We start from the raw sequence: 24954 nt of genomic DNA on the forward strand, positions 1-24954 counted from the left end.
GCAGCCCCTCTGGAGCAGGGCTGCCCCATCCACGCCAGGGGCCAGGGCAGGGTGCTGTGAAAGCAAGGAGCAGACTGAGTCTGATGGGTGGCTGTCCACTTTGGGCGAGCTCTGCAGTACCTGTACGTTTTGTACGTTTTACATTTACATAAGAGCACTGTGACATTGGAAGTATTTTCCTTTTATTACAATATATCAAAAATATGCAGCTTTAGTAAACAAGGTCATATTACACTTTCTAATGCACTGTACAATGCTACATTACACTTATATTCGGTATGGAGAGGGAGCCCAGGCTCCCACTGGCAGGTTTGAGGGGTGAAACGGTGTCCACCAGCAACCCAGGGCTTGGCCAGGCCCATGCTGGTGCAGGCTGCTGCTCTCCACCCTGGGCTTGCCTGGTGCCCATGGCAGTGGCACCACCAGCATCCGCCCCAGGCCTTCTCCTCCGGTCCCAGAGTCCTTCACAGTCCTGTCCTCGTGCCTCGGCAGCCCTGGAGCCTAGTCGATCTTTTCCACCTTCCCGATGATCTTCTCTTCAAAGATAGGCAGGATGGTGTCATCCTCCCGCACCTCCTCGAAGACCACACCACAGTCAAACTCGTCACTCACTTTCTTAAAGTAATACCTGAAAAAACAGAAACATGGGGGCAGAGAGGAAAAGAAAACCCAGGTGAATGGTCATGGGGGCACCACAGTCCCTGGGTACAGCTCTTCCATGGCCCTGAGCTCATGGTGCATGGGGAGCAGCACTCCCAGATACGGAGGCAACCTAAACCAACACTTCTGCCTCTGCAGAGCAGGGTGAACAAAAAAGTCACGGTCAGAATCCATTCAGGAGCTCCAGCTGTGAATCCAACCCATTCACAGCTCTCCCAAAAGCAGCGGCTGAAGCACCCGTGTTGGTGAAGGGTTTCTAGGCACGCTTTTCCATGGCATCTCCTACTTGGAAGGGAGAACTCTGAGAATCACATGCCCCATGCCTGGCTGCTTTGGGACTCCCGCAGTACCCAGACTCCTTATTCTCACTGGAAGAAACTTTGGGAGCAGCCAAACGAACTCTGGGAGTGAGAGTGTTCCTCACAGCATCACAGAGCACTGACTGGTGCTGCTCCTCACCAGCCCAGGACCCCACAGGGCAGCTCAGCAGCTTCTGCTGAAGTTGCAAACTGCGATACAAGATGCTTTTGCTACACACCCCAATCTCCCTTGTCTCTGTAATCTGCCTCTTAAAACAGCCAAGGCACCTTGGCCATGCTGCCACATCCCCACCACAGCATGCCCTTTGGAAGCCCTCCTCCACCATGCTCCTTCACTTTGGTGGAGGCAACATGACATCTGCCAGGGGTCGCTGACAGTCTGTTGACACCACACCACACATGGTGAGCAGCCCTTACCTGTAGTTCCCTTTCTTGGTCAGCAGCTCCTTGAACTGTCCCAGTGTCACCACGCGCCCCTTGACAAGGGTGCGGTAGGGGATGGGCTCTCCACAGAAGTAGTAGGCGACCACGATGTTCTCGCATGGCTGGGACGCACCACTGCCTGGTCTCTTCTGGGGCTTCAACCTGCCGTGCACAAACACAAGAGACCTGCTGAGTATGAGCTCAGTGCTCAGCACCACTGCTGCAGGGTGCCCATCTGGGTACGGGGCTGCCCAGGAGAGGGGTGCAGGTCAGGTCCCACTGGAGGTGACAGATTTGGCTGGAGGAAATGCAGTGAGGTCCCTGCGCATTCTTTGCTCCCACCACCAGCTCTCTCGGCACACAGCCGCGCACTGAGGCTGGTAAAGGAGCAAAGGGCACTTGTTGGAAAGGCTGAATGGGGCCAGACTACAGCTACAAGGAGGGTGCAGGTTCTAGCTTGGCCCCTTCATGCTGAAGAAACCTATCTACACGTTTTTTGCTGTGCTTCCCACAGCACTTCTGGCCTGGGAGTCATCATTAAGCTCCAGGCAAGAGAAAGCACCCCAGGCCCACGGCAGCAGACCCAGGTCACCATCGGCATGCTCCTGGTGCGCACTGAGCATGCAGGGCTGGAAGCACGCTTGGGGATGATAATGCAACGCCGCTCAGACTGCTCAGGATTATTGCTGCCATGGCCAAAATAGCTCAGTGTGGCTTTCTGCTGACCTACATCTGCAGGGCTGTGCAGACAGCACCGCTCCTGCTCCCCGCACCTCCCTCCCCATGGCACCTCTCCCACGGGTAGAGGGAGGTTGGAGGGGATGGAGGTCCCAGTGGGGCATGCCCTGGCGGCTTTGCTGCCTGTCCCACCATCGTAGGGTGGCAAGGCTGCTGCCATCCCAAAACCTCAGTGACTTTCAAATCTCCTCTGTTCTCCCAACCCTCAGAATGTTGGTCTGGTCTCTGCTTCCAGCCCACACACTGGGGTTCTGCTACCTGGTGCCATCACTGGGCCGAAAGCATCAGCTCAGTCCTAACCCCATTTTCAAGAGGCAGATGAAAGTAGCTGTAATAAAGATCAGGGTACTTTGCTGTTCTGTAGAGCCTTTCATCTGGGGTGCTGTAAATGCTGCACAAACACTGGAGCAGCCTACACAAACTGGTAACTTGGCATGTGTGGTCTCAGCCAGATGCAGCCTTCCCTTTTGACGTCACATAAAACAAATTTGGCAGCTTTAAAAAATGGTTTAAAAAGCACACTGGATAAAAAGGATGATCTTATATTTACATGGCTGGAAAGTTGCTGTAAAAACCAGGATTTGCCAAGCATATGAGGTAATTGTAGCTTTGGAAATGACTCTGACCTTAACCTTTAAACACTGGCTCATGGGCACAGCACCTTTTTAATGGTATGCCCACATAAACACTGACATTACAAACCAAGACTAAGCACAATCTTTACACCTCTTTCTATACGTATGAGAGGTCTAATGTTCAACTGAACAACCTTCCTGGTGCCTGCTCTGCCTGGGGGACCTTGGGAGAAGATGCAGCATCCCAAGAGGCAAGGGTCCACTCGTGGTGCCAGCAGAGCTCTCAGAGCCTCTCCCATCTCCGTATCAAAGCACAGGATGCCCTTTAGCTAGAAAAACATTAAGGAATTGAGTCATCCTTGGGAAAAAAAAAATTAAAATGAGCCATTTAAAGGAAAAATGGGTCATAAATTCAGGCAAATTCTGTGAACCCTGTGAGCCGGAAGTTAATTGAAGGGGTTTGGAAAACCTCAAAGTCCCTAAGCTTCCCTTAATCCTGCTAGAAAGAAGTCATGACTAAGAGAGAGCTGCTGTGTGCCTGGGGACGTGGGGACACAAGCTTCACACCCTGCACAGGCAGCAAAGCCAGTTCCAGGGCTGCCATTCTCCTTTGCCTGGGGAAGTGGAGAAGACACCCTTAAGCTCTGCCAAAGAAGAAGCAGAGTGGGATGGTGCCAGTGGCTGGGAGCCTCCTTCTTCCTCCTCCTGCTGTGTAATTCATCCCTGAAAGGCTGTCTCTGAACATGCTCAGCCCAGCTCCAGTGCTCATCTCTTTCCAGAGCAGAGATGTGCCCCAAAATGATGTCTGAAATGATGCCCTAAAGCAGAAACTGCACTGTTTCACAGAGCCAGAGTTAAAACAATCTCCATGGTGTTTGGATGTCCCTACTTTTGCCACAAATTATGGTTTGGGTCGGAAGGGACCTTACAGATCATCCAGTTTCAACCCCTGCCATGGGCAGGGACACTTCCCACTAGACCAGGTTGCTCCAAGCCCCATCCAAAATGGTCTGGCCTTGAACACTGACAGGGATGGGGCAGCCACAGCTTCTCTGGGCAACCTGTGCCAGCGCCTCAGCACCCTCACAGGGAAGAGCCTCTTCCTAATATCTAATCTAAATCTGCCTTCTTTCAGTTTAAAGCCATTCCTGTTGTCCTGTCACTACATGGCCCTGTCAAAAGCCCCTCTCCAGCTTTCTTGTAAGCCCTTTTCAGCACTGGAAACTGCCCTAAGGTACCCCCAGAGGCTTCTCTTCTCCAGGCTGAAAAAGCCCAGTTCTCTCAGCCTGTCTCCATAACAAAGGTGCTCCAGCCCTCGCAGCGTCTTTGTGGCCTCCTCTGGTTGGCTTTCTGGGCTGCAAGTGGACACCACTGGGCCATGTTAAGGTTCTTGTCAACCAACAACCCCAAGCCCTCCTCAGGGCTGCTCTCAATCCAGCTTGTGTTTACGCTTGGGATTTGTTGGACTTCATGAGGTTTGCAAGGTCCCTCCTCTCGAGCCTCAAGGTCCCTCTGGATCCCACCCCTTCCCTCCAGCATGCAGATGGCACCACACAGCGTGGTGTCATTGCCAAACTTGCTGAGGGTGCACTCAATCCCACTGTCCATGTCGCCAGCAAAGATGTTGAACAGCACTTGTCCCAGTACTGACCCTGAGGAATGCCACTCGTCACTGGTCATGTCTATAGTTAGAAATTGAGCCACTGACCACGACTCTTTGAGTGTGACCATCCTGTCAATTCCTTATCCATCAAGTGGCTGATCCATCAAATCCATGTTCCTGCAGTTCAGAAACAAGGATGTCATGCAGGACAGTGTCAAACTGTCGTGGTCTGAACCCAGGACACAAACACTTTGCACACATCCAGGTAGATGACATCAATTGCTCCTAACCACCAGTGCTGTAACCCTTAGCACGCTGAAGCAGGGCTGATGAATACAGAATCCCTGAAAACGGAATTTTCCAAGAGCTCCTCTCAGGAAGATGAGACAACACAACTGTCTCCACTTCTGCCATCTCCAAGACATCTCCTGAGACCATGGCTTACCCAAACAGGCCACCAGACTGTCTCTGGGCCCTGCCTCATTAAAGCTTCCACCTGCACCCATCTCCTGGGTGGCAGTATGACCCAGAAACACAGCCAGGTACCACCCCCCTGCCCCTTCTGGGATCACCTCCCTTCGCTGCATTTGTTACAAGCACAAAATGTTACCCATTAAGGAAACACTCATCTGACACACTGCATCTGCATTTCAGTCCTGGTTTCTGAGCTGTATTACCCAGTGGTGCTGTGAAAAGGAAACTAAGTCTGCGTTAGAGCACCAATCCAACCTTGCTGCCACACACAGCTGAAGCACCTAGTTCATTCCAATATTCTCCCATTTGCTATGGAAGAGGGAGAGAAAGGCTTTTTCTGCAAAAGAAGTGTGATTTATGGAAGAATATCTATGATTCCAGGCACTGCCTGGTGCCTCCTTTATGTCAGTAGGGCAGTGCTGGGGTGGGAGCAGGGCTGCTGGCACCTCCAGCCAGGGCAGTGGACAGTGAGCTGGGGAAGGCCACTGCTGGTGAGGCCTGTGAGAGATGGGTAACTGCTGGCAAGCTCAGCCTGGCCATACCAAGCTGCCACGGAGCACTCTCTTCCCATGGCCAGCTCGAGCTGGTGCTTCAAGGACACTTCTGGGCTCACCTCCACCTCTCCTGCCACTGGCACTGTGCTTCCCCAAAGCTGCTGACAAACCTGGGACACTGGTTCCAATTTCCCAGAGCTCTTCAAAGCTCCTGCCTGAAATAAACTGCGTTTTTACATGAGCTCCCCTCTCCGTTTCTCCTTTGCTCTCAAAAGAGCCATAGGGTCTATTTTCAAGCAGGCTCCTGTGCTAACCATGGCAGGAGCCTTCTAAAAAGCTGCTAGCTCAAGCTTGCTTCAGCTGGAGCTCCCAATCCTGCCAAAATCCAGCAGAGGGATTTCAACATCCACAAATCTCTGGCTCCCTGAGTACGGCTGCATCCATTCTTGCTTGCTACTGGACATGGGCACATTTGCCTTTCATGAGCAATTCCCTGCTGGTGAACATGGCTCCCTGTTTTTCCATGCCTGGGGCAGGTCAGGGGGGTCCCTGCATCACCAGGAGAAGAGTGAGACCTCATGGAGAGGCAGTGTAAGCAGAACAGCCCAGCAAGAGAACTGCTCAGCCTGTTCTCCCACTGGTCTGCATGGTCTTCACCACAATGCTGTGGGGTTCCTACAAAAGCTACACTTACCATACATGCCAAATTACTATTAGAGTATTAATTGCATATGTATATAGTCCAGGTCATTGTTTCTAAAGCGTGTACCTGCATCTAGACATTTCTGCGGAAGGTGCATGAATTTAGTACAACTATAAACAACTCTACTAATAAACCTGATCCAATTACACCAACTGAAAGGTAGATCTAATAAACTTGGCTTAACCTGACTTGCGAGAGCCCTCTAATTTTACCTGGCTTTCAATCAATGCTGTGACATAAATATGCAGAAGTCAGCTACATGCTCACTGCAAGCAAAAATAACTTGCGCTCGGCAATTAGAAGAGCTTTTTTAAAATTACACTTGGATTTCTAAGAGCCAGACTGCAAAGTTTCAGGTTTTCAGAAGACAGCTATAAAGCTGTGAAATGTTTTTAATGGACAAAGTGCTTTTAGCTGTTAACAGTAATTATCTAGCACTTCCAAAATGCTTTTCATCTGAGAGCTCCGTGTGCCTTGCAAATAACGTTCCCTGAAAGATAAACACAAGAGCAGGAGAATTAGCTCTGCAACAGGCATTAAGCTGAGTCACAAAAAGATGCAGTGACTTGGATTCAGCCATGCAGTGAGTCAGTGCTGCTGCAGCAGGACTACAGCGCACTGCTCTCATCCAGATGCCATGAGCGGCTTTTGCCGGAAGCCTGCGGGAGATGTAGATAAAGAGCAAATAAATATTCCTCTTCTGCACTTAAACCTGCTGCATTCTGCTAAACCCTGCTCCTGCACCAGCCTTTGAAATCGTCACCTGAGTGTGAATGAGCGGAGAGTCAGCAAACACTGGGAAGAGAGATCTCCCACACTGTGCCCTTTCTGGGCATGCTCCCTCTGCTCAGCTCCTCAAGCTCTCAGCAGCCCCTGCCCCACTCTGCCAGGAGCATTTCCAGCCTCTCCATCCACAAACCACAAACACAGGCTCTCGAGGTGGGTTTTGGCATTTGCACTGCCATGTCAGAGGGACTGATGCAGATTTCTCTGACCCAGCTGGGCTGGGAGCTGGAGACCACAACGGAGGATCTGGACATCTCCTTCAGCTGCCACCTTCAGAGCAGTCTCCCTCTTCCCCCCCATGCACAACCAGATGCTATCATACCTTTGTTTAAGGGGGAGTTTTCCAGCTCTTTTTTCTTCCTCCTCCAACCTCCTGCGAGCTTCTTCCAGCTGGGTGAGAGGGTTGGGGGCTGGATTGGGTGGCATGGTGGGATCTTGGATGAAGGGGTGAGAAGGCTGGACGACATTTCGGAGCTGGGCACTGACCCATGGATGCACTGCAACAGGTCGCTCAATGGAGAGGGATCGGACCATATCATGGGACAGCTGCTTCTTAGCACCAGAAGAGCTGCACACAAACACAAATGTTTTACGTGAATCAACAAGCCACTTCGCACAGGCACACAGTCACTCCTAAACAAACCTACTGCTTCTGCAGCTGGACATGGGCACTCCTGGGAAGCTCCTTACAGCATGGCTTCCAAAGGAAAGGGGAGCATCATCCACTTCCAGAGAAGATTTCAGGAGAGCAAGTCCTGAGACATCAGGATGAGCAATCCAACCCTGACACAAAGCCCACAGATCTGTTTAAGTGCTCTCATCAAGTCCGCAGTACATAAAAATAAAATCAGCAAACGGCAGCTCCACCATTTGTGACATTCCCCCAGAAGATGCCCTCCTGTGTGCTGCTGACATTCCCAGGCTGGGAGCTTCTCCATGACCCCGCTGGTCAGCATCCAGGGAAGGGGATGTTGCAGAGATGTGCTTGTCCTTCCCCAGCTCCAGCAGCAGAAACTGCTGCCTGGCTTCACAGTGGCCTGGCACTGCCTACGGCCCTGGCACTCGGCCCATCCTGGCCTCTATCATCAAGCAAGAGAAGAAACCACCAGCAGTTTCACCACTCAGCCACCACCACAGTGGTGTCAGAGGGGACAGGACCCCAGATCCCTCTTGTCAACCCTTTGCCAACCAAAAACTGGCAAGTGCTAGTTTAAGCCAGACTGACCAGACTGTGATTAATGACCAGTGCCCATGGGAAATATGTTTGACTACAGAGGTTCCCGACACAGCCACATCCTTGGTTCCACTCTAGGCAAGTGAGACCATCCCAGAGGATGCTCCCAGCAAGCCAAAACGCTGGGCAACCCTGCACCGTGCTAAACTGCTTACTCAGGACCAATGGCTAAAGTGCATCAGGTCCTACATTTCTATCAGCACCTTGCAGGAGTAACAGGTATTTACACACAGGTGAAAATACTGCGTGCCACGTTATCCACCTTGGAACCACAGAGACAATTTGTGAGATTCCCCTGGGGCTGCAATCTCCCGCCATGGCCTCAAGTTATCCTTCAGAAAAAACAGACCTAATACCCCTAAGCAATCCTCAGTCTCCAAAGGGTCTAAACCCTTGTGCCTGGTGGATTCATGTCTTCCCAAGATCTCCAGGTACACAGCAGAGTGCTGGACAGCCTAACACCCATGCCCTGTGCAGGGGATGCAATACCACAGCATGAAGACCCCTTGCTCTGCCCGCCCTTACCCATGGTTTGTTTTCTTATGCCTGCTGATCTCCTTCTCTCCTTCTATGATCCACTGAAGGATCTTCTGGTTTCTCTCCACGTCTTCAGGAGATCCTGGCATCTCATAGTTGGCACCATCACTTTTCCCTGAATCGGTCTTCTTAACATTTCTTTTTGAGAGCAGACTTGCTTTCCCACTGCAAGAACAAAGCTTGAGACATTAGCGCTTTGCCTGAGCCAAACCACTGCAGACTGTGGCAGAGGATGGACATGTCTATCTCCAGACACATTCAGCCCTGACAGGGTCTGATGCTCCTGCAGTGCAGATGTGGCCCTGGCTGCCTTCCACAGCCCCCTGGCTCTACCATAGCTCAAAACCCAAATGTGAGCCCAAGACTGGCTAAACCTAGGCATAGCAGACTTCTCTGTCCAGCCACCTGCGAGGAAAGGGAGCTTCTCCTCTGGCCAAACAAGCCACAGCAACATGGCAAGATCTCCTGCCACAAGACGGGTTGTGTTAAACCTCTAGTTCATTGCTCAGAGCAGGAGGTTCATCCTGGTGCTGCAATCTGTCACTGTCCTCCACACCAAACCACTGCTTCAAACCTGGACCCTTCCCATCACCCCCCAGGTTCACCGATACCCCAAACTGCTGATTTGCCATGCCCAGCATTTGCTTCTCACCCCGGTTTGAATCAAGGCTTCTCAACACGGTGGAAGATCGCATCCTAGCAGGATGGGCTGCCTTCTGTGGGCTCTCATGCACTGGAAAACACAGCCACCTCAAACACTGTAGCCAGATGGATACCAGGCAGTAGCCAACACTTTGGCTATGCTTATGGCTGCAGCAAAGGATCCTAAAGAAACCCCACCATGTGCCCAGCTGAGCTGCCCCATGCTCACGAGGCCATGTGGAATTCATCCATGCTGGCTGTCCTTGTCACAGCCTGTAACTTCATGGGATCCCCAGTACCCTAATCATCCATGTGTTTTACTCCAGTGGACTTCCCTACCTCTGTTTCTGCATGCTCACTAACACACATAGGAAAAATAATCTTAACACCACAGAAGAGTTACAGGCCCTCAGACAGCTTTGCTGATTTTTTTGGGAAAAGCCTGGAGAGGGGTTGCTGAAGATCTACAAATGCAGGACGAACTGACAACTTCTTCTCTCTTCTCCCAACCTGAGGACTAGTGGGTATCAAATGAAATTCTCCAGCAGCAGGTTCAGTGCAAACAAAAAAAACCCCTTTTTCTGCAGGTTGTAATCAACCACAGACACAGCTGAGGGGGGATGGAGGGACAGCAGCTCAGCTGGGTTCAACAAGGAGCCAGATGAGCCACTGCAAGAGACTGCTGGCTGCCAAACAAGACCAAACTTTGCTGCAATCTCTTGTCTTGTGAAGTTCGTAACCTGGGGACTGTCATGAACTGGGAGTTTGTGCCAGCGGAAGGACAGCTCTGAATGTGCCCTCTTATAATCCTCTTATATACATGCCATAGTTGATGTAGGATGGGCTTTGGGTTGACCCAGCATGGCTATGCTCATGCTCAGTTGAAACAACCTTTTCCCCATAGAAACAGGGCAGATGCTTCTTCCTCCCTGGAGCTTGGGCTGCCTCTGCGCTCTGTCTCCCTCCTGACACCCTGGAAGGTTGCTGCCACCTGTCTTCACAAAATATCCTGCCCCTGGTACGCTGCAAAGCAACACCTCAAACCCACAGCCTTGGGGAACCAGCACAGCTCTCCCCTGGGGCTGCTCCATCACCATCTCTTATCCCGGGCAGCCCACTATGACCTTTGCAGTCATTCAGTAACAGGACTATCAGAACCCGCCATGCTGGAGAAGCAGCTTCGCCCTTTCCTCTCAGCATAGAGGGGATGGAGAAATTCAAGTGGCCAAGGGAAGATGGACAAAAGCCCATAGGCAGTAAGTTGTCTTTTCTGGGTGGAGGGTCCCCTATGCCAGAGAGCATCCCCTTGGGACAAGATGCCATGGCAGCACCGCAGCATCCATCACTTTGTTAGGAAGAGTAAGGAGCCATTCTGGTGAATGGTTTAGGACCTGCAATAAGGAGGGCTTTTTTGTCCTCTCATAACACCTTAGGAGACTGGTCTGCTACCCAGACCCCAAGACACAGCCCTATACTAAAAACTTCCTGACGCATGGGGAAGCAGACCAGCATCTGTAATTTCTAAGCACTTCCACTGTGCTGGAAAGGAGCAGAAAACCTACTTTATAACCAAGACCATTAACAATCTTGGCTGGAGGGTGTCTTTCAGCACCAGATCAGAGAGATGAAAAGGGGTCTATAAGGGTTATTGGTGGCATATCCATTTCTGAAGGGGAAAAGCAGTTTAAGACCCTCAAACTGTGTCCCACCATAGGCTTTCAGAAGAACATGTGGTTCAGCTGCTGTTTCACTGCCATGCTACAGCCCATTTATGAAAGAGTTTCCTGGAGAAGCCACAGCTCTGGGACTCCCAGTGGGTGTTGCTTGACTCACCTGTAGCCTAAAGAGTCCATGGGGACAGGGGCCATGCCCAAGTTTTCAGTGTAGTTTCGTGACTTTGTTGCATAGTTATGTGAATCTACATTCCAAGCAAAGCTGTTCTGCACTCGCTGTGTGGCCTCGGCCTCGATCTGCTCTTTTGGTTTCATCATGCTGTGGTGATGGATGTGGTGGTAGACGTGTTTATGGTGGTATAAGTTAGCTGCATCCAGTTTCATTCCTGATTTTGTTGCGTGCTTGCCATGCCCTGGAGGAATTGTTCCTAGTGTCCCTGACAGCTTTCCTAAGTGGCCACTTTCTGGAGACCGTGGCTTAGGAGAGTGGCGTCCAGGTCCCGGAGACTGGCAGCCTGGTGTTTTCATCACACGCTGTACGTGTTCATCAAGGATGCTTTCTGGGTTTTCTTCGTGAGCATCTCTCATCTGCATCCCAGCGCAGCCCATCTCAGAGTAACGAGGAGCGAAGTGATGGAAGGCTTGGGCGGAAGGCATCTTGTGGCTAATGACTGAGGGACCAGAAGAGATATCTGCATCCTCACCTTCTTCTTCCTGCAAGAAACATGAGAACAATCAGAGAACAACAGTGGAGTGGTGAAAGGGTCCTCAGTCCCTCTTCCCACTTGCAGCAGTACTGCTGCCAACCCTTGGGGCAGGCCTGGCTTAGTCCAACCAGATCATGAAAACCTTCGAGACAGAGATCCACCAGCCTTCCAGAGACCTGTCCCAGACTGCAAGGAACTTCCCAATGCTCAACCCAAGCCTATGCAGTCTTGCTGCCACCAAGCAGAGCTGCTCATGTCTGTGTACCTGCTTTCTGAGCCACCATTAGCAAGGGTCTCCATGCACTACCCAAAGAGAATGAGGCAACCTCTGACAGGCAGCCCACACACCACAACCAGGGTTTACAGATGCAGCATTCTGACAAGTCTAACAACTCAATCAGATGTATCATTGGGCAGAGCTTACTTAAAAAGCTCCTACGTCCCTTGAAGGTGGTTCTATAACAACCGTCAGTGGAAACACAACTTACTTCACTGCACCTGTGCTTCCTATGAGCCTTTGGTAAGGCACTGCCTCAAAGCCCATCAGGTAAAGCCCAAAGCTACAGGATATGTGGCAAAACAGTTCTCGAGTCAGGTGAGACCAGGGGAGTTTCTCACCCAAAAGGCTATTTCACAAGGTAAAGCCAACAGTGGGCTTGTAACGGAACGGAACAACTGAAGGTCGACAGCAGCATGAATGGTTTTGAAAATCAAACATTGATTTCTCCCAGGCCTGCTAAAGGCTGGAGTGAAACACTTCATGCAGATAAAGAAACAGGCTGGAACTAACTGCTTGTTCTTGTAGTTCACAATGGTCTAGGACACACTGTTAGCAACTTGTCAGTCCTTGTCAGGAAGAACAAAACTCCTCCATGCTGACAGCCACAGTTTTGATGCTGACAAACTACTTCATGCTCCAACATAAACTCAGATATTTATGAAGTTTCTTTATTGGAAGTCAGGATTCCTATTTTTTTTAATTACATAAGCAGGATTCAGTGAGCCCTTTAATCTTGCTCTCTTTTCCTCTTTGGCATGTAAAGAAATTGCTTGCAGCACAGGGTATCTCTGTCCTGCCAGATAAATGCATCTGCTAGAAAACACTGACTCCCATCAGCTTTGCCTGTCAGATGTCATCATCCATCACTTGCTAACCAGCTTCAAAGTTTCAGCTGCCAACCACATAGAAAGCAAGCAAATAAAAGACTTCCTCCTAGTGTCACACCTGGGGGCTCAAACCTGAAGCAGGGACAATGTCAGGCTTTGAAAATGCCAAAGGCATGGGCACTGCAAGCCTGGGGGTGTGACATGATGCCCACGTCTGGAGGGGACACACCACTTTCTAACAAATTGCTTTGAAGAATTTCAGAGGCACCTTTCATCTACAGCCACAACGCTGCAGCTGCCAACTGCTGTCCCTGGGAACCTAGCTCAGGGACAAGAAAAGATGAAGCATGTGCTGACTAAATCCCTGCCACTGGGGTAGGCATTTATGAGCAGTTTTTGACAACCTGATAAGCTCAGCACTTGGTAGGCTTTTAGGGCTGGTACTTTGTGGAAAACTCTTAGGTTTAAACACCAACTAACGTGCAGGGCAAGATCTGACCCACGTGCAGATCCCTGAGGAACGGCAGTGCGTCCTTTCTGCTCAGAGCCCAGAGCTCCAGCAGAGCTGTCACACTGGAGCAGAGAAGCATGAGAGTGACAACCTGAGATGATCCAGCCAAATGGGTGCCTGGGATTTGGGAAATCCTCTGGCACTCTGGAACTCCATTTTGCCGATAATTGGCACCCAGTACTTTGCTTTGCTCCAAGACTGAGGTTAGGGTGGGTTAAGGGAAGGAGAGGGATGCATTGGCTCTGTTTGCCTTGGCTCAGCTCGTCTGTGTCACCGAACTGGAGAACTGAACCCCAAGCATGTCCTCAGGCATAAGCAAGTGCTGCTGAGGTGGGTCGTGTACAGGCAGGCCTGAGGCAGCTGGCTTCCCACCCCCTACCACTGGTCTGCATTAGGTAAGAAAGCCCCAACAGTGAGAAAACAGTAGCTAGTGAAGATGTCCCTGCTCATTGCAGGGGGGTGGACTACAGGGCCTTTGAAGGTCCCTTCTAACCAAAACTATTCTATGATTCTATGAATTGGGTGCCTATCCCAAGCTGCTTTCTCTCCCTGAGCAGGGTAAAGGGTCGAGTCAAGGCTGCAGATACCAGTTCTGCTGAATCTTTTCACCAGAAAACTAATGAGGTCAGGGCAACCCAGGCTGGGATTGGAATGCAGGACAGCAGAATCAACAGGACAGCTTTGGCTCAGCCGCATGCACTGGTGCACTGCAAGGTGTTCCTTGCCTGTGTTACCTGATGGCAGTCTGTGCATGACAATGCAGTATCAGTCTTCCCTCCCTCCCAAACCTGCCTGTACCCAGCTGTACATGACTGCCACTGAGCCTGCATCCCTGTGCACCAAGCACAGGCAGAAGAAAGGGAACACAAGACAACAAGACCAAGAGGCAAGATAAGAGGCAATAACTGCAGCATTTTACACCAAAGAAATCTGTGGGCCTGGGGAGCCCCCCTCCACGGGCTCAGCTTCCCTGGACACAGGGGTGGCATGGGCTCTGGAGCTGTGCTTCAGCATCTCGCTGCGGTGAGCTGGGCAAAGCCAGGCAGCAGTGCAGCCTCTCGCAGGCAGGGAGGCCTCGGTGCCATAACCACTAGATGGTGCTTTGTTGACACAGTATTGTCAGAAACCTCTTCCTTCAGCTCCCAAAGGCAGCGGCAGAGATGCAGGCTTCAACTTTGCTGACTGTCTGCTGAGCTATTTTTACTCTCCATCAAGGCTGGGGGTGCCCTTCCCCTTGAATTAGGAGGGAGAGACCTGCACTGATGAGCTATGGCCAAGAGATACCTTGCTGCAAACCTCCTCGTCTGCCTTCCTCCCAGTCCCACCCACCAGGCTGCTGCTGGTGGTTAGGGCAAAACAGCTCACCTAACCACGAATGCGCTTTCAACCACCATGCAAATGATTTCCCTCTCTAGTTAGGCCATGTTTTATATCCAAACAGAGAGAGTCTCAGCAGTAGCTTTGCTTCTCCTGTCTTATTTTCAATTCACTCGGGTCAGACAAAGGCAGAATGATCTGTATGATATGATACTGATCAGTATGATAGGATATTGCAGCTTCCATGCGCGGACAGGAGACTGAGGTGGCTCAAAAAGTAGTAAGGGAACACATATACTCACTAATCCTCTCCCACACTGCTCAGAATAATTAACGAATTCAAAGTTTGGGGTTTTTTTTTCCAGTAAAAGGCATTTAGCTTTAAATCAGATGCCTCTGCTCCATGCTGCTGCATGATGTGGCTTTGAAAGGGAACCTAAAGGCAGCTCAGCACGGGGGAGAAAAGTTATTTTTTCCTAGGTTTTGCAAAATATTTTCAGCTTCTCTGCTAAGCTGATAACTGCCCAGTGTGACTAACGCTGCTGGTTTTCCCTGTGCTGCTGTGCAGTGAGCCATGCACACCCTGTAAGAGGTTACCCTGTAGTCCTAGTGTTCAGGTCACAGAAAAAAGCCCTGTGATCTAGCAGAATTCGAGCTCTCTTCTTGCTGATACCAGCAGCTCCTGCACCTTAAGTGCTGACCTAAAAAAGCTACAATTGCTTACTCTGAGTTTTTCCTGAATGGCTAATGCCAGATGCCAGCCAGTCAATGAAATACATTCTGGAGACAGCAAGGAGGTTTAATATATAGCATTAGTGGGAGTCCTGGGCTTAAAAATAGATTAAGTCACACAAAAATGCGTTTCAACAGACTTAAATTTATTCTCTGGCACAGAGGTATTTGCTGATTTTATGGTATTGCTACTGGCAGCTTCTTCAAGGAGGGAGAGGGCTGGGATAATGTAGTCTGGTACAGGTGGCAGCTGCAACTGAGCCATGGGAGGAAGAGGAAGAGTGCTCTAGGATTGTTTTAGCAGAAAATGCTGCTGTTACATTGGCTTCATCTAGAAAGCAATAGGTACCAGGCAGAGACATTCCAGAAGTACAGGAATCTAACAGGAATCGAATCTAATCTCACCGGCTTTTTCTGGCTGGATGCGGGATGCAGAGGTGTCAGAAGCCTGCTGGACAGTGCTTGGGGCTGAAGGAACCTTACCAATCCTTCTATCTTCCTCACTTCTCCGCATTTGAGATGCAGATGTGATTTAACATGAATACTTAAACCTACAGCTCTTTCCTGTTTAAAGACCTGCTAGATGAACATTTAAAAATATTCTAATGGGGCTGCAGGGTCTGCCCTGGAGCCTCAGAGGCTCAGCCTCTCTGAAAGCACAGAGCTAGCCAAAACAGGCACCAACACCTCTGCTTTAAGGCAGAGCTGTGGGTTACTAAGCACAGTGCTTCAGCCTCAGGGCCATAACAGCTATTAACTGCAGAGACCCACAACTATTTCACACAGGTTTGTAGCTATACTGACATGGGTGATGTTCAGTAACACTGTGGTGTCCTCTGAACATTATCCTTGTATCCCCAGCACAAAATGTATGGGTACCAATGATATGCATGATCTCAGAAGATATGGTGTGCATAGTGCTGAACAGAGTGTCTCACACAGGTAGTACTAGATAACCAATACCTCATTCTCTCCTTTATGGAATTTGTTGTGGAGCTAAAGACCTTCTACATTTCCCTCGGTTCATCTACCGAGTCCTCAAGCTCTGAAGGGCCCCAGTGGTACCAGGGCTCACAGCACGTGGTGCTGGGCTGGGTTTCCCCAGCCACCCATGTGCCCAGGAGAGGATTTTTGGATGCTATACCTGATCAGTTCAAAATTTTCTAGGGATGTGCTAGGCACTGATGGGCAGAATCCTTGCCTGATAGCACACACAAACATCTCCCATCAGCTAGGCATTGATGGGCAGAAACGGCCTGACAGCAGACACAAATATCTCCAAGCATAACATCATCTGCCATCTGGTTACTACTTGCGGGGAAAACAGGGATCACACAAAACCCCACAGGGGAAGGTAAACCCTAGTTACATAGTCCCCATCCTCACATGGAAGGGATTGCTCACAAAGTCAGGAGAGCAAGGGTGCCAAAAGGACTGAGAGCATCCACAACCCCTAACTGGTGGCAGAAGTGGGTACTGCTGTGCCATAGCTGGTATCTAACAGCAGGGAGGGAGTGCTGGAGCTACCACAGCTCTGCATATATAGGGGAACAGCATTGTGGAAGCTCCTGGGGCAACGAGAGCCTCCAGGAGTCTCCATGCAAGTGATGACCACGGCTGTTGGAGCAGGCAAGTGATTACCCCAGTTGCTTCCACAGCAGTTGAAAGCTCCCTGTGGTATACAGTACACAGACTGCCAGGCTGGTAGAGGGGGCAAGGAGGTTACTAACCGCTCGAACGCGTTTAAGGCGCTCCTCTAGCTTCTCCTCTGCTTCACGTTCCTTTTGTACTTCCTCTAAACGATTGATCAGTTCTGCAGCAAACTTCTCTGGTTCAACGTGGATATCCTTTGGCATTCGGTATGTACGCTGGAGGGAAAACACACCGGGGTTAGCAAAAGATGCATGGAAAATCACACGTTTGCTTTGGAGGCTTTGATAACTGGAAATGCCAGTTGTTCTGGTGGGGAGTTGAGGGAGGGCAGGCAGAGGTACAACTTAGGATGGGGGGGCTGGAAGCTGAGCCATCACCACTGGCTGGCACCAGCTCCACACACCACCCTATGTAAGGGAAAGGTTCCCTGGAACCATAATTCAACAAGCACTTTTGGCATTAAGCTCCACTTTTGGATGGATGCGCTTGCTTTTCTCGCAGTGTACACAGGGTCAACAGGAATATCCTGCTCTCAAAGGGTGAGAAAAGGACATACAGAGAAAACTCTCGAAAATTATGCTTATAGTAGTGATGTTTTGACTTTGGTAGAAGGAGGACTCTTACATACACTTACCTAGCTTACCCCAGGTGGATCAGCATATGCAGCCCACAGCCACAGAAAGAAGTGGGAATCCTGCCACCTCCAAGACATCTTACTTCCCTCCATCTTCTGCTACAACCCAGTCCAGTCACAAAAGGCCATGATTCCCACAAATCATCCTCTCTTACTTGGGGATCCTGCAGGATCGCATCTTGGCTCGCCAGACTCATGCAACTAGCAATCCCCTGCTTGCTTTATCAATACAGTGACCTTAAAAGCACAGAGATACCACTTTTCTGCTTGCTCTGGGTGAATAAATGAATATTTATGGAAGTTCAAGGGCATTCTTGGTTCCTAATGCTGAGTTACTTTGTCCTTAAATTCCTGAGCTCTGTGTTAAGAAGTTTGTGTACTGAAGTATGAAGCTATCAGCTGCTGTTTTTTCCCTCCTCATTTTTATTCCTTCTGCATTATTTTGTTAAAAAAGTAGAAAAAATGACACAGCAGAGATAAAAATTTAATTTGGAGAAAAAAATATATGGAGAACTCAACAGTATAAAAACCTGTATTCAAATATTTCCATACCAACATGAGAGAAATACATACTCTATAGGACCACAGATAAAATTAAATGTGAAGATGTGAGATAATTCATAGCAATAGAACAAATGCAGCACCAAAGCAGACACTGAGCTTGAAATCTTTAAAGGAGGATGAGAGACCATCTGAATTTATCCCACATCAGCCAAAAGATCAATGTGGAAGACTAAAATAAACCTGACAAAAAGTATGCAAATCACATTGGGTTTTCTTTCTCTGTCAGCTCCCGAGTGGAAGGCAAGGGAAGAAGAATAGAGGCACCGAGAAGCTGAAGACATCTTTTGTGACAGCCGAGTTGGGCTGCAGAGCCTCAGCTAAAGCACCACTTGGTTTGTTCGCTGACAGCAAGACCCAACCCTGCCAGCAAATCCCAATTCCAACGCTCACTGCTGTGGCCTTCTCTTCCATGCTGGATGGTGCTGCGCTGCAGCATCCCACAGCACATCTGTGGACATGATGCAGCTTTGCAGGCACAGGACTGCTTGCTCTAGCACCCGCTTTCCACAAGTAGAGAGACTGACAGCTCTGAAGCTGCCCCAGGCAGGACAGACCAATCCGAGCTGGAAAGAGCCCCAACTAATCATCCCCTCCATCCAGGGATGCAGCTGCTGGAGGGGACATAACCACGTCTGAGCTACCAGGTGGCTCCCACCCTGGGATGACAAAGTCTTTGCTGCCACCAGCACCTCCAGCAAATCAATGGCCTGTATTAAAAAGAAACACTGCAGGAAAAGATTTTCAGCAACAAAAATGACATTTAGTCTTGAAATATTGGCACACAGGCTGAAGTTGCATGCTTCATCCCAGAGCTGGAGCTTGTGTTGTCCAGAAATGGGCCCCAGACATGCTCCATCATGGAGGAAGGCATGACAGAACTGGTCCCTGCTCTGTTACTCCCTGAGGAGCTTTTAGGATCCAAGTGATGTTTTCCCATTCCCCCTGCATAGCCCAAGGGAACACTTCTGGCTTAGGCAGTCTGCTTTCATCAGAAACCCCAAACCCATGACCACCACCATGCACCTTGTGAGGCAGCACCAGCGACTCCCAAGGAGGGAAATCTCTCTCTTGCCTGACAAGTCGCAACCCGTCAGTGGTGTGTTCACTCCTTCCTGCCACCTCAGACATGTCAACTCTCCCTGCGGTTGTTTATATGACGGCAGCACCAAGCCCTGCTCCGTTAGAAACTTAATGAGCCTAATGAGAGGCAGGCTGGTGCTCAGGAGTTACAGTCCTGGGTCTCCCTGGTGCAGCTACCACAGCGGCTTTCCATAGAAAAGGAGAACTGGGAAAGAAGCTCCCTTTATTTTCAAAGCCTTTGACGCAATGCAGCATCCCAAACCAAAGTCTCTCCTGAGCCCCCAGCAACAGCGGGTACAAAGGCTGATGTTTGCTAACCTGCATGTTCGAGTGCTGTTACAACAAGGTGTTTGCCTCCAGGCCCAGCAAAGCTTAAGCACCACAGTTCCATCTCTGGTGAGAATCTCAAGATATTCAGAGTCACTGCTGTAGCCAGGGAACTCAACATAACTTTGGTCTTTTACAACTCTCAGGGTCTGGAGGTGATTAAAGCTCAACTACAGAAATGAAAGTAATTGAACCCAAGAATCTTTAGGATGAACTTATTTTCCTCTCTCCTTGATAAACTACTGCATCTGCAAAACTCACTGCCCCATACTTGGAGCCTTTCACTCAGCAGGATAGCTTGCAGAGGTCCTCAGCAGCCTGTTCAAGGGTGCAAGATGCAGTCTCCTCTGTGAAGCCATCTCTGCAATGGCCTCCCTGACCATCCAAGTTCAATGCAACTGAAATACACCTCACTTCACCCCACAGATACCAGTAGCAAGTGCCCTGTGTTGTTCTGTAATGGGCACTCACAGAAAGCTCACAAGCAGGATGATGCTCTGAACATTGCTGCTATGGGTCTGACTTTCTTTCTAGCTCAAAGGATGAGCTACACAGGCTTCCCCAAAAACAGCAGTATTGCACAGTAATGAATGCAAATTCTCTGTGCTGAAACAACATGGATAACTGTCAAGGGCTCTCTCTGTCCCTCTGGACAGCAAGCATGGACTGCATTTACCTGGTTCAAAAGGCTTAAAACAAATTGTTTGAAACTTTTATCGAATGATGGGCCTGACTTTGAAGGGGGTCATGCTCCATGAAGGGAGACATGCTTCATCAAAAAACAGCCAGGCTGAGCCTATGCACAGAAGAGGACCCTCCAGGGCTTCAGGATTTTGAACCTGTCCCGTGATTCATGTGGGCATACAGAGCCCTGCCAGTTTACTGTTCCAAATGCTTTTGTTCCAAGTAAAGGGTGCAGAACTCTCCAAGAGCTGGCTGGTTTTGGAGGATCCAGCCCTCCAGTCTGGACCAGGAGATCTCTGGACATTATGGGTCAACAATTCAGAAAGAAAGTGCTCCATTTAGACCTTTCCAGAACCAAACCACACTGAGCTGTGGAGGTTGCAGAGGACAACAGATGGGAGGGTGAATGCCAGATAGGTTGGCAAGAAAGAAATTGTTTGAAATGTTCTGCATGGAGCAATCTTTCCTAGTGACAGCTGTGAGGAAGGATTTCTTGAGGTATCTATCACTAGAACATTTTCCTTGACATGTGAAGTCTCTGGTACCTTTGGGAAGAAGCAGCCTGCTAAGAACATGTGAGATACATAAGCTCTCTGGTAGTTCCACTTAGCACCTGCTATCATGTTTTCTCCTTTTCTTGGAGCTGACAGAGTGGGATTTGCAATGGATTTTGCTCCATGAGGCTGATGCAGGTTTTGGCTTTTGATAGAATTCATCTTCTCTGAGAAACTGAGGTCTGAGGACCAAGTTGCACATCAGAACACACTATGTCTGGATTTACTATGATCTATACATGAGAAGGCTGAAAGTGAAGAATCTCACTATGGTTTGCAGGTTCTCCTTGGGAAGAATAAACCTCAGCTGCTCTCAGATGAAACAGGAAATTTTACAACATTATCATTGGCAAGAGGTCTCTAACCAGCCCCAGGGATCCATTTCTGACACATCCAACTGGGTCAAAGAATTCTGTGCTGCTGAATCTCCCTCTTTTTACAAGAGGTTTGATGCCTCCATGATGCCTGAGTGGCCAACTTTATATCACAAATCAGTCTTGAAAATTAAAGGAAGACAGCAGGCTAGAGCAGCCAAGAGAAAAGAACTTCTGAACCTCCACGTTTCCCAGATTAATGCAGTCCTCCGTGATACATAGTTTTAAAGAATAAATGGTGTTTCCATACCAGAAACGCTTGTGGCAAAGCTCATGGATAGCTGAATTTCAACATCCACATTAGCAGTATTCAGGGATTAGCAAGGAGTCCCACTGCTGCAAGGCATTTGAGGAGAACGGCATGAAACAGCTGATGGGAATTCTGAGCATGTTTCCAACTCACAGGAGCAGAAAGCTCATTTAGCTGTAGTTATCTAGGCAGCAGAAGACCAGGGCTCATCCTGTACACTCCTCACTTGTACAGCATAGCACAGTGGTCACTCAAAATTTTGTGTTCCACTCAAGAACACTATGGAAGCCACCTTGCATATATACAGCCCTGCATTCTCTATGCTTTCACCCTTCCTTTGGGAAGTTGCTTGCTCTTCCCTTCCTTGGTGCTCCAAATCTCTCCTCGAATCCAAGAGAGAGACACAAAACCACAGGAAAAGCAACACTCATTTGCCACGTAATGGGTTCCTGACAGAGGCACAGAACACAGGTCTCATTGCTTGCTAATGATCTTCACCTACTGCATTCCCAGACAGAGCACCATTTCACAAAGCACAGCTCTTCCAAACTTGGAGCACTGGTGAGTTGGGAAGAGTGGAAGATGCACCAAGATCTCCTGCTGCACAGCAGGGCATCCTACACAACCAGCACATGCCTTCATTATTAGGAGGCAGCACAGCTGTTGAACCTAGCAGGCAGCCTCCTATGAACACATAATCACTACAATTTATAGCTTCTGGACCTAACTAAAAGTGCTGCTATTAAAAGTAATGTAAGTTCTTTCAGAATTTTGTGTAATAGCCCCATAACTCACTTGTAAGGGAACAGTAAGGTCTCTAAAGGACTTCTGAAACAACTTTTCGGAAGTAGGAGGTTCTCTACTATCACTAGGAAAACATGCCATGCATTCTGCAAGCACTATCAGTACAGGCTCTGGCTACACTGGCTAGATATGAGTCCATAAAGACCTTCATTCAAAGGTTGGAAATTAGTCATTGCTACATGTTTAAAAGCATCGTAACCACCAGGTCTAGGTGACTGAAGGGGACTGCTTTAGCTGTGGGCTGTGAGATAGCCTAACCACTGGCTTTGGAAAGTATCACTTGAAGAAACATTTGCATGGCTCCTTGCTAATTGGGGACATTTAATTCAGTAAGTGTGCAGTTAGGGGTGATTTTAAAAGACTAACTTTATAACATTTCACACTGGTGTTGTCAAAACATATTGTCTAATTACCTTCTCCTTTCTTGGCTGATTGATAAGTGAGGGCAGAGCTGTGCCTCTCTGAAGTCGATGCCAACTCTGTGTCAGTAATTGGCTGGCAGGAGGTGCCAGAGTGTCTGAACTAAACTTTTATTCCCTGGAGAAAGACTAGAACTAACTCAACTTCTCAGTCCTCCACTCCCATATAAGTATGCATCAATATGCCTTTTTCCCTGGGACTTAAAATTACAGCACAGAACCTAATGGGAACAGCGGATGTTTCACAGAAAAATCCTTGTGAAGCATCTATGTGTAGCTTAGGAGGAATATGTAATTCTAAAAGACTGTGTAGATAAGTAGGATAATATAAAAATTTATAAGCAGCAGGTGGCCAATTTAAACCTTGTTTCCCCCCACCCCCTCTTTTTAAACTGGTTTCCAAAAAGGTCGATAAAATTTAATGCTAAGTAAAACTAATTAGCCTGCAAGGAACCGCTACTGGAATGACACTTATTCAGTTCAACAAAAGAAATGTTTGGCAGATGGAAGTTCGTTAAAGCAGAGCTCACTATACATATTTAATGCTCCATACTCCGAGTTTATAACCTGCAGTTCATCGAGGCATTGCCAGTGCACACGATCAACAGAAAGGCACTATTATTTTTATCCAAAAGGTAAAGCCACTGACAAGCTTTGAAGTTGGAGAATATTCACTCAGTCGTCCCCACTGTTGGGGAACAGCAACAACAATAACAACAAAAAATAAAGGCCAAGCTTTCAAACTTCAACTCTAACAAAGCCATGCTTACAGTAAAAACGGCATCGAGTGAAATAGAAAGGCACCCAGCCAGCCTTTTCAACAGCGAGCACACTGTGAAAGCAACTGTGTGAAAAGAGAGGTGACTGAGCTAGGATGGCTAGCGAGCGTCCGCAGCCAGGGCTTTTATTGTCAACCCAGTGATCAAAGCACAGGAGACCCTCTTAAATCTAAGGAAAATAATCTAATTTAAAAGGCAAAACAAAGAGTGGTGGTTTGGGGTTTTTGGGTTCTTTTTTTTTTTTAAAAAATCAGATTAAAACAAGGGTGCATTGCTGTTGGTATTGTGCTACTTTGAGAGGCAGGATGAAAACAGCTGTGTCAAGTTTGAAGGCACTTCTGGAAAAAACAGATGGAAGCTGTTTTTCTCCCTGTTTGATTTGTGCTGGAGTCCAGCTGTCCAAAGGGGAAAGAAGCACCTTTATTCCCTGCTAGATATTAAATGTCACCTGTAACTTCTCACAAAAAGAAAGTAATAATAAGCAGAGCTGCAGATGGTGCTGCAGAGCCCTAGCAGTTATGCTCATTTTCCAAAAGCTGGTTGCTTACCTGGAGCAACTGGGGAGACAGTGTCAGACAAATGCAATACTTATGCCTGCACTTTCTTTGCTCTCCTGCCTCTATCCCCAGGCGGGCTTTGCCAAGTCCTTGAGAACAGGTTACAGCTGCCTTTGGCTGCCCAGTGCAGAAATACTGCTTGGGACAGTTGTATTTCTCCCCAGCTGACCTTGGCTGAGAGCTACATCATCCTCCAGGTCCAATGGCCTCCTACACCTTCTTCAAACACCTCCAGCTCACCCGAGGGCATGTAACCTGCTTGCAAGTAAATGTGAGCCAGTGCTTCCCTTCTCCTCCAGGAGAAACAACTGGCTACTGACTGAACAGTTAAGAAAAATTATGCATTTTGGGGCAGCCCTGGATGATCAATTTGGCAAAACGCTGCCAAGCCCTCTCTTAGCATGGTCCACATCCATCTTAAAACATCCCCAAATGAACACAGTGCTAAGGGGGGGTTAAACTCAAGAAAGCAGAGCAACTGTAAGCTAGAGAGCTCACATATTTTGCATATTTACCTCTGGGAAAGGAGATAGTACTACTTACAGGAATGTGAGGTAGTGGCACACGTCCATTTGCTTTGGCACTTTCTTGCATCTCTCTGCGATGCTGCTTTCGGAGTCTGTATGGTGGGATCCCATCTCTGTCGGAATAAAACAACAACATGCTCTGCTTTAGTGCCTCTCTCTCATACACCATGTTCATTTAAGCTTTGCAGCTGCACAGTGGCAGGTAGGAAACCCCTTTACCTTTGAGAAAGGCTTGGCATGCCCAGGGCAAGCACAGCAGAGCAAGAGGAATCTGTGTGGGGAATGATACTGACCGAGGTCCCTGCACCAGCAATGCTCTTGGCAGTGTGTGCCAGGGGGACTTACACGGCATCTGCCAGGAGCAGAGTGAAGCAGGGCTCCTGCAACTGCTGCTCCTGGCAGAGGGCAGGGAGAAGGAGCTGGACCACATCCTGGTACCTTTCATAGTTGGTTGCTTTCTCTTAAAAAGCCTGTAATATAGCCATCAAACCACAGGACAGGCTAGGAGGGGG

The 24954-nt window shown here is 48.9% G+C and overlaps 1 protein-coding gene across 1 annotated transcript in view; it reads right to left on the reverse strand.

Annotated features, from left to right (window-relative positions):
- Positions 1-160: 160 nt before the first annotated feature.
- Positions 161-24954, reverse strand: part of AXIN1 (axin 1) — a 69614-nt gene continuing 44820 nt past the window's right edge. Inside the window, exons 3-9 of the mRNA XM_010012366.1 lie at positions 24459-24555; positions 16967-17104; positions 11023-11576; positions 8536-8712; positions 7099-7344; positions 1398-1565; positions 161-628 (exon numbers count right to left, since the gene is read on the reverse strand). Of these exons, the coding sequence (XP_010010668.1) occupies positions 502-628; positions 1398-1565; positions 7099-7344; positions 8536-8712; positions 11023-11576; positions 16967-17104; positions 24459-24555 (1507 nt within the window). The 3' untranslated portion in view covers positions 161-501. The remainder of the gene's footprint in view (positions 629-1397; positions 1566-7098; positions 7345-8535; positions 8713-11022; positions 11577-16966; positions 17105-24458; positions 24556-24954) is intronic.

Source organism: Nestor notabilis, unplaced genomic scaffold, assembly GCF_000696875.1.
Source record: "Nestor notabilis isolate BGI_N333 unplaced genomic scaffold, ASM69687v1 scaffold30183, whole genome shotgun sequence".
NCBI classification, from domain to species: domain Eukaryota; kingdom Metazoa; phylum Chordata; class Aves; order Psittaciformes; family Psittacidae; genus Nestor; species Nestor notabilis.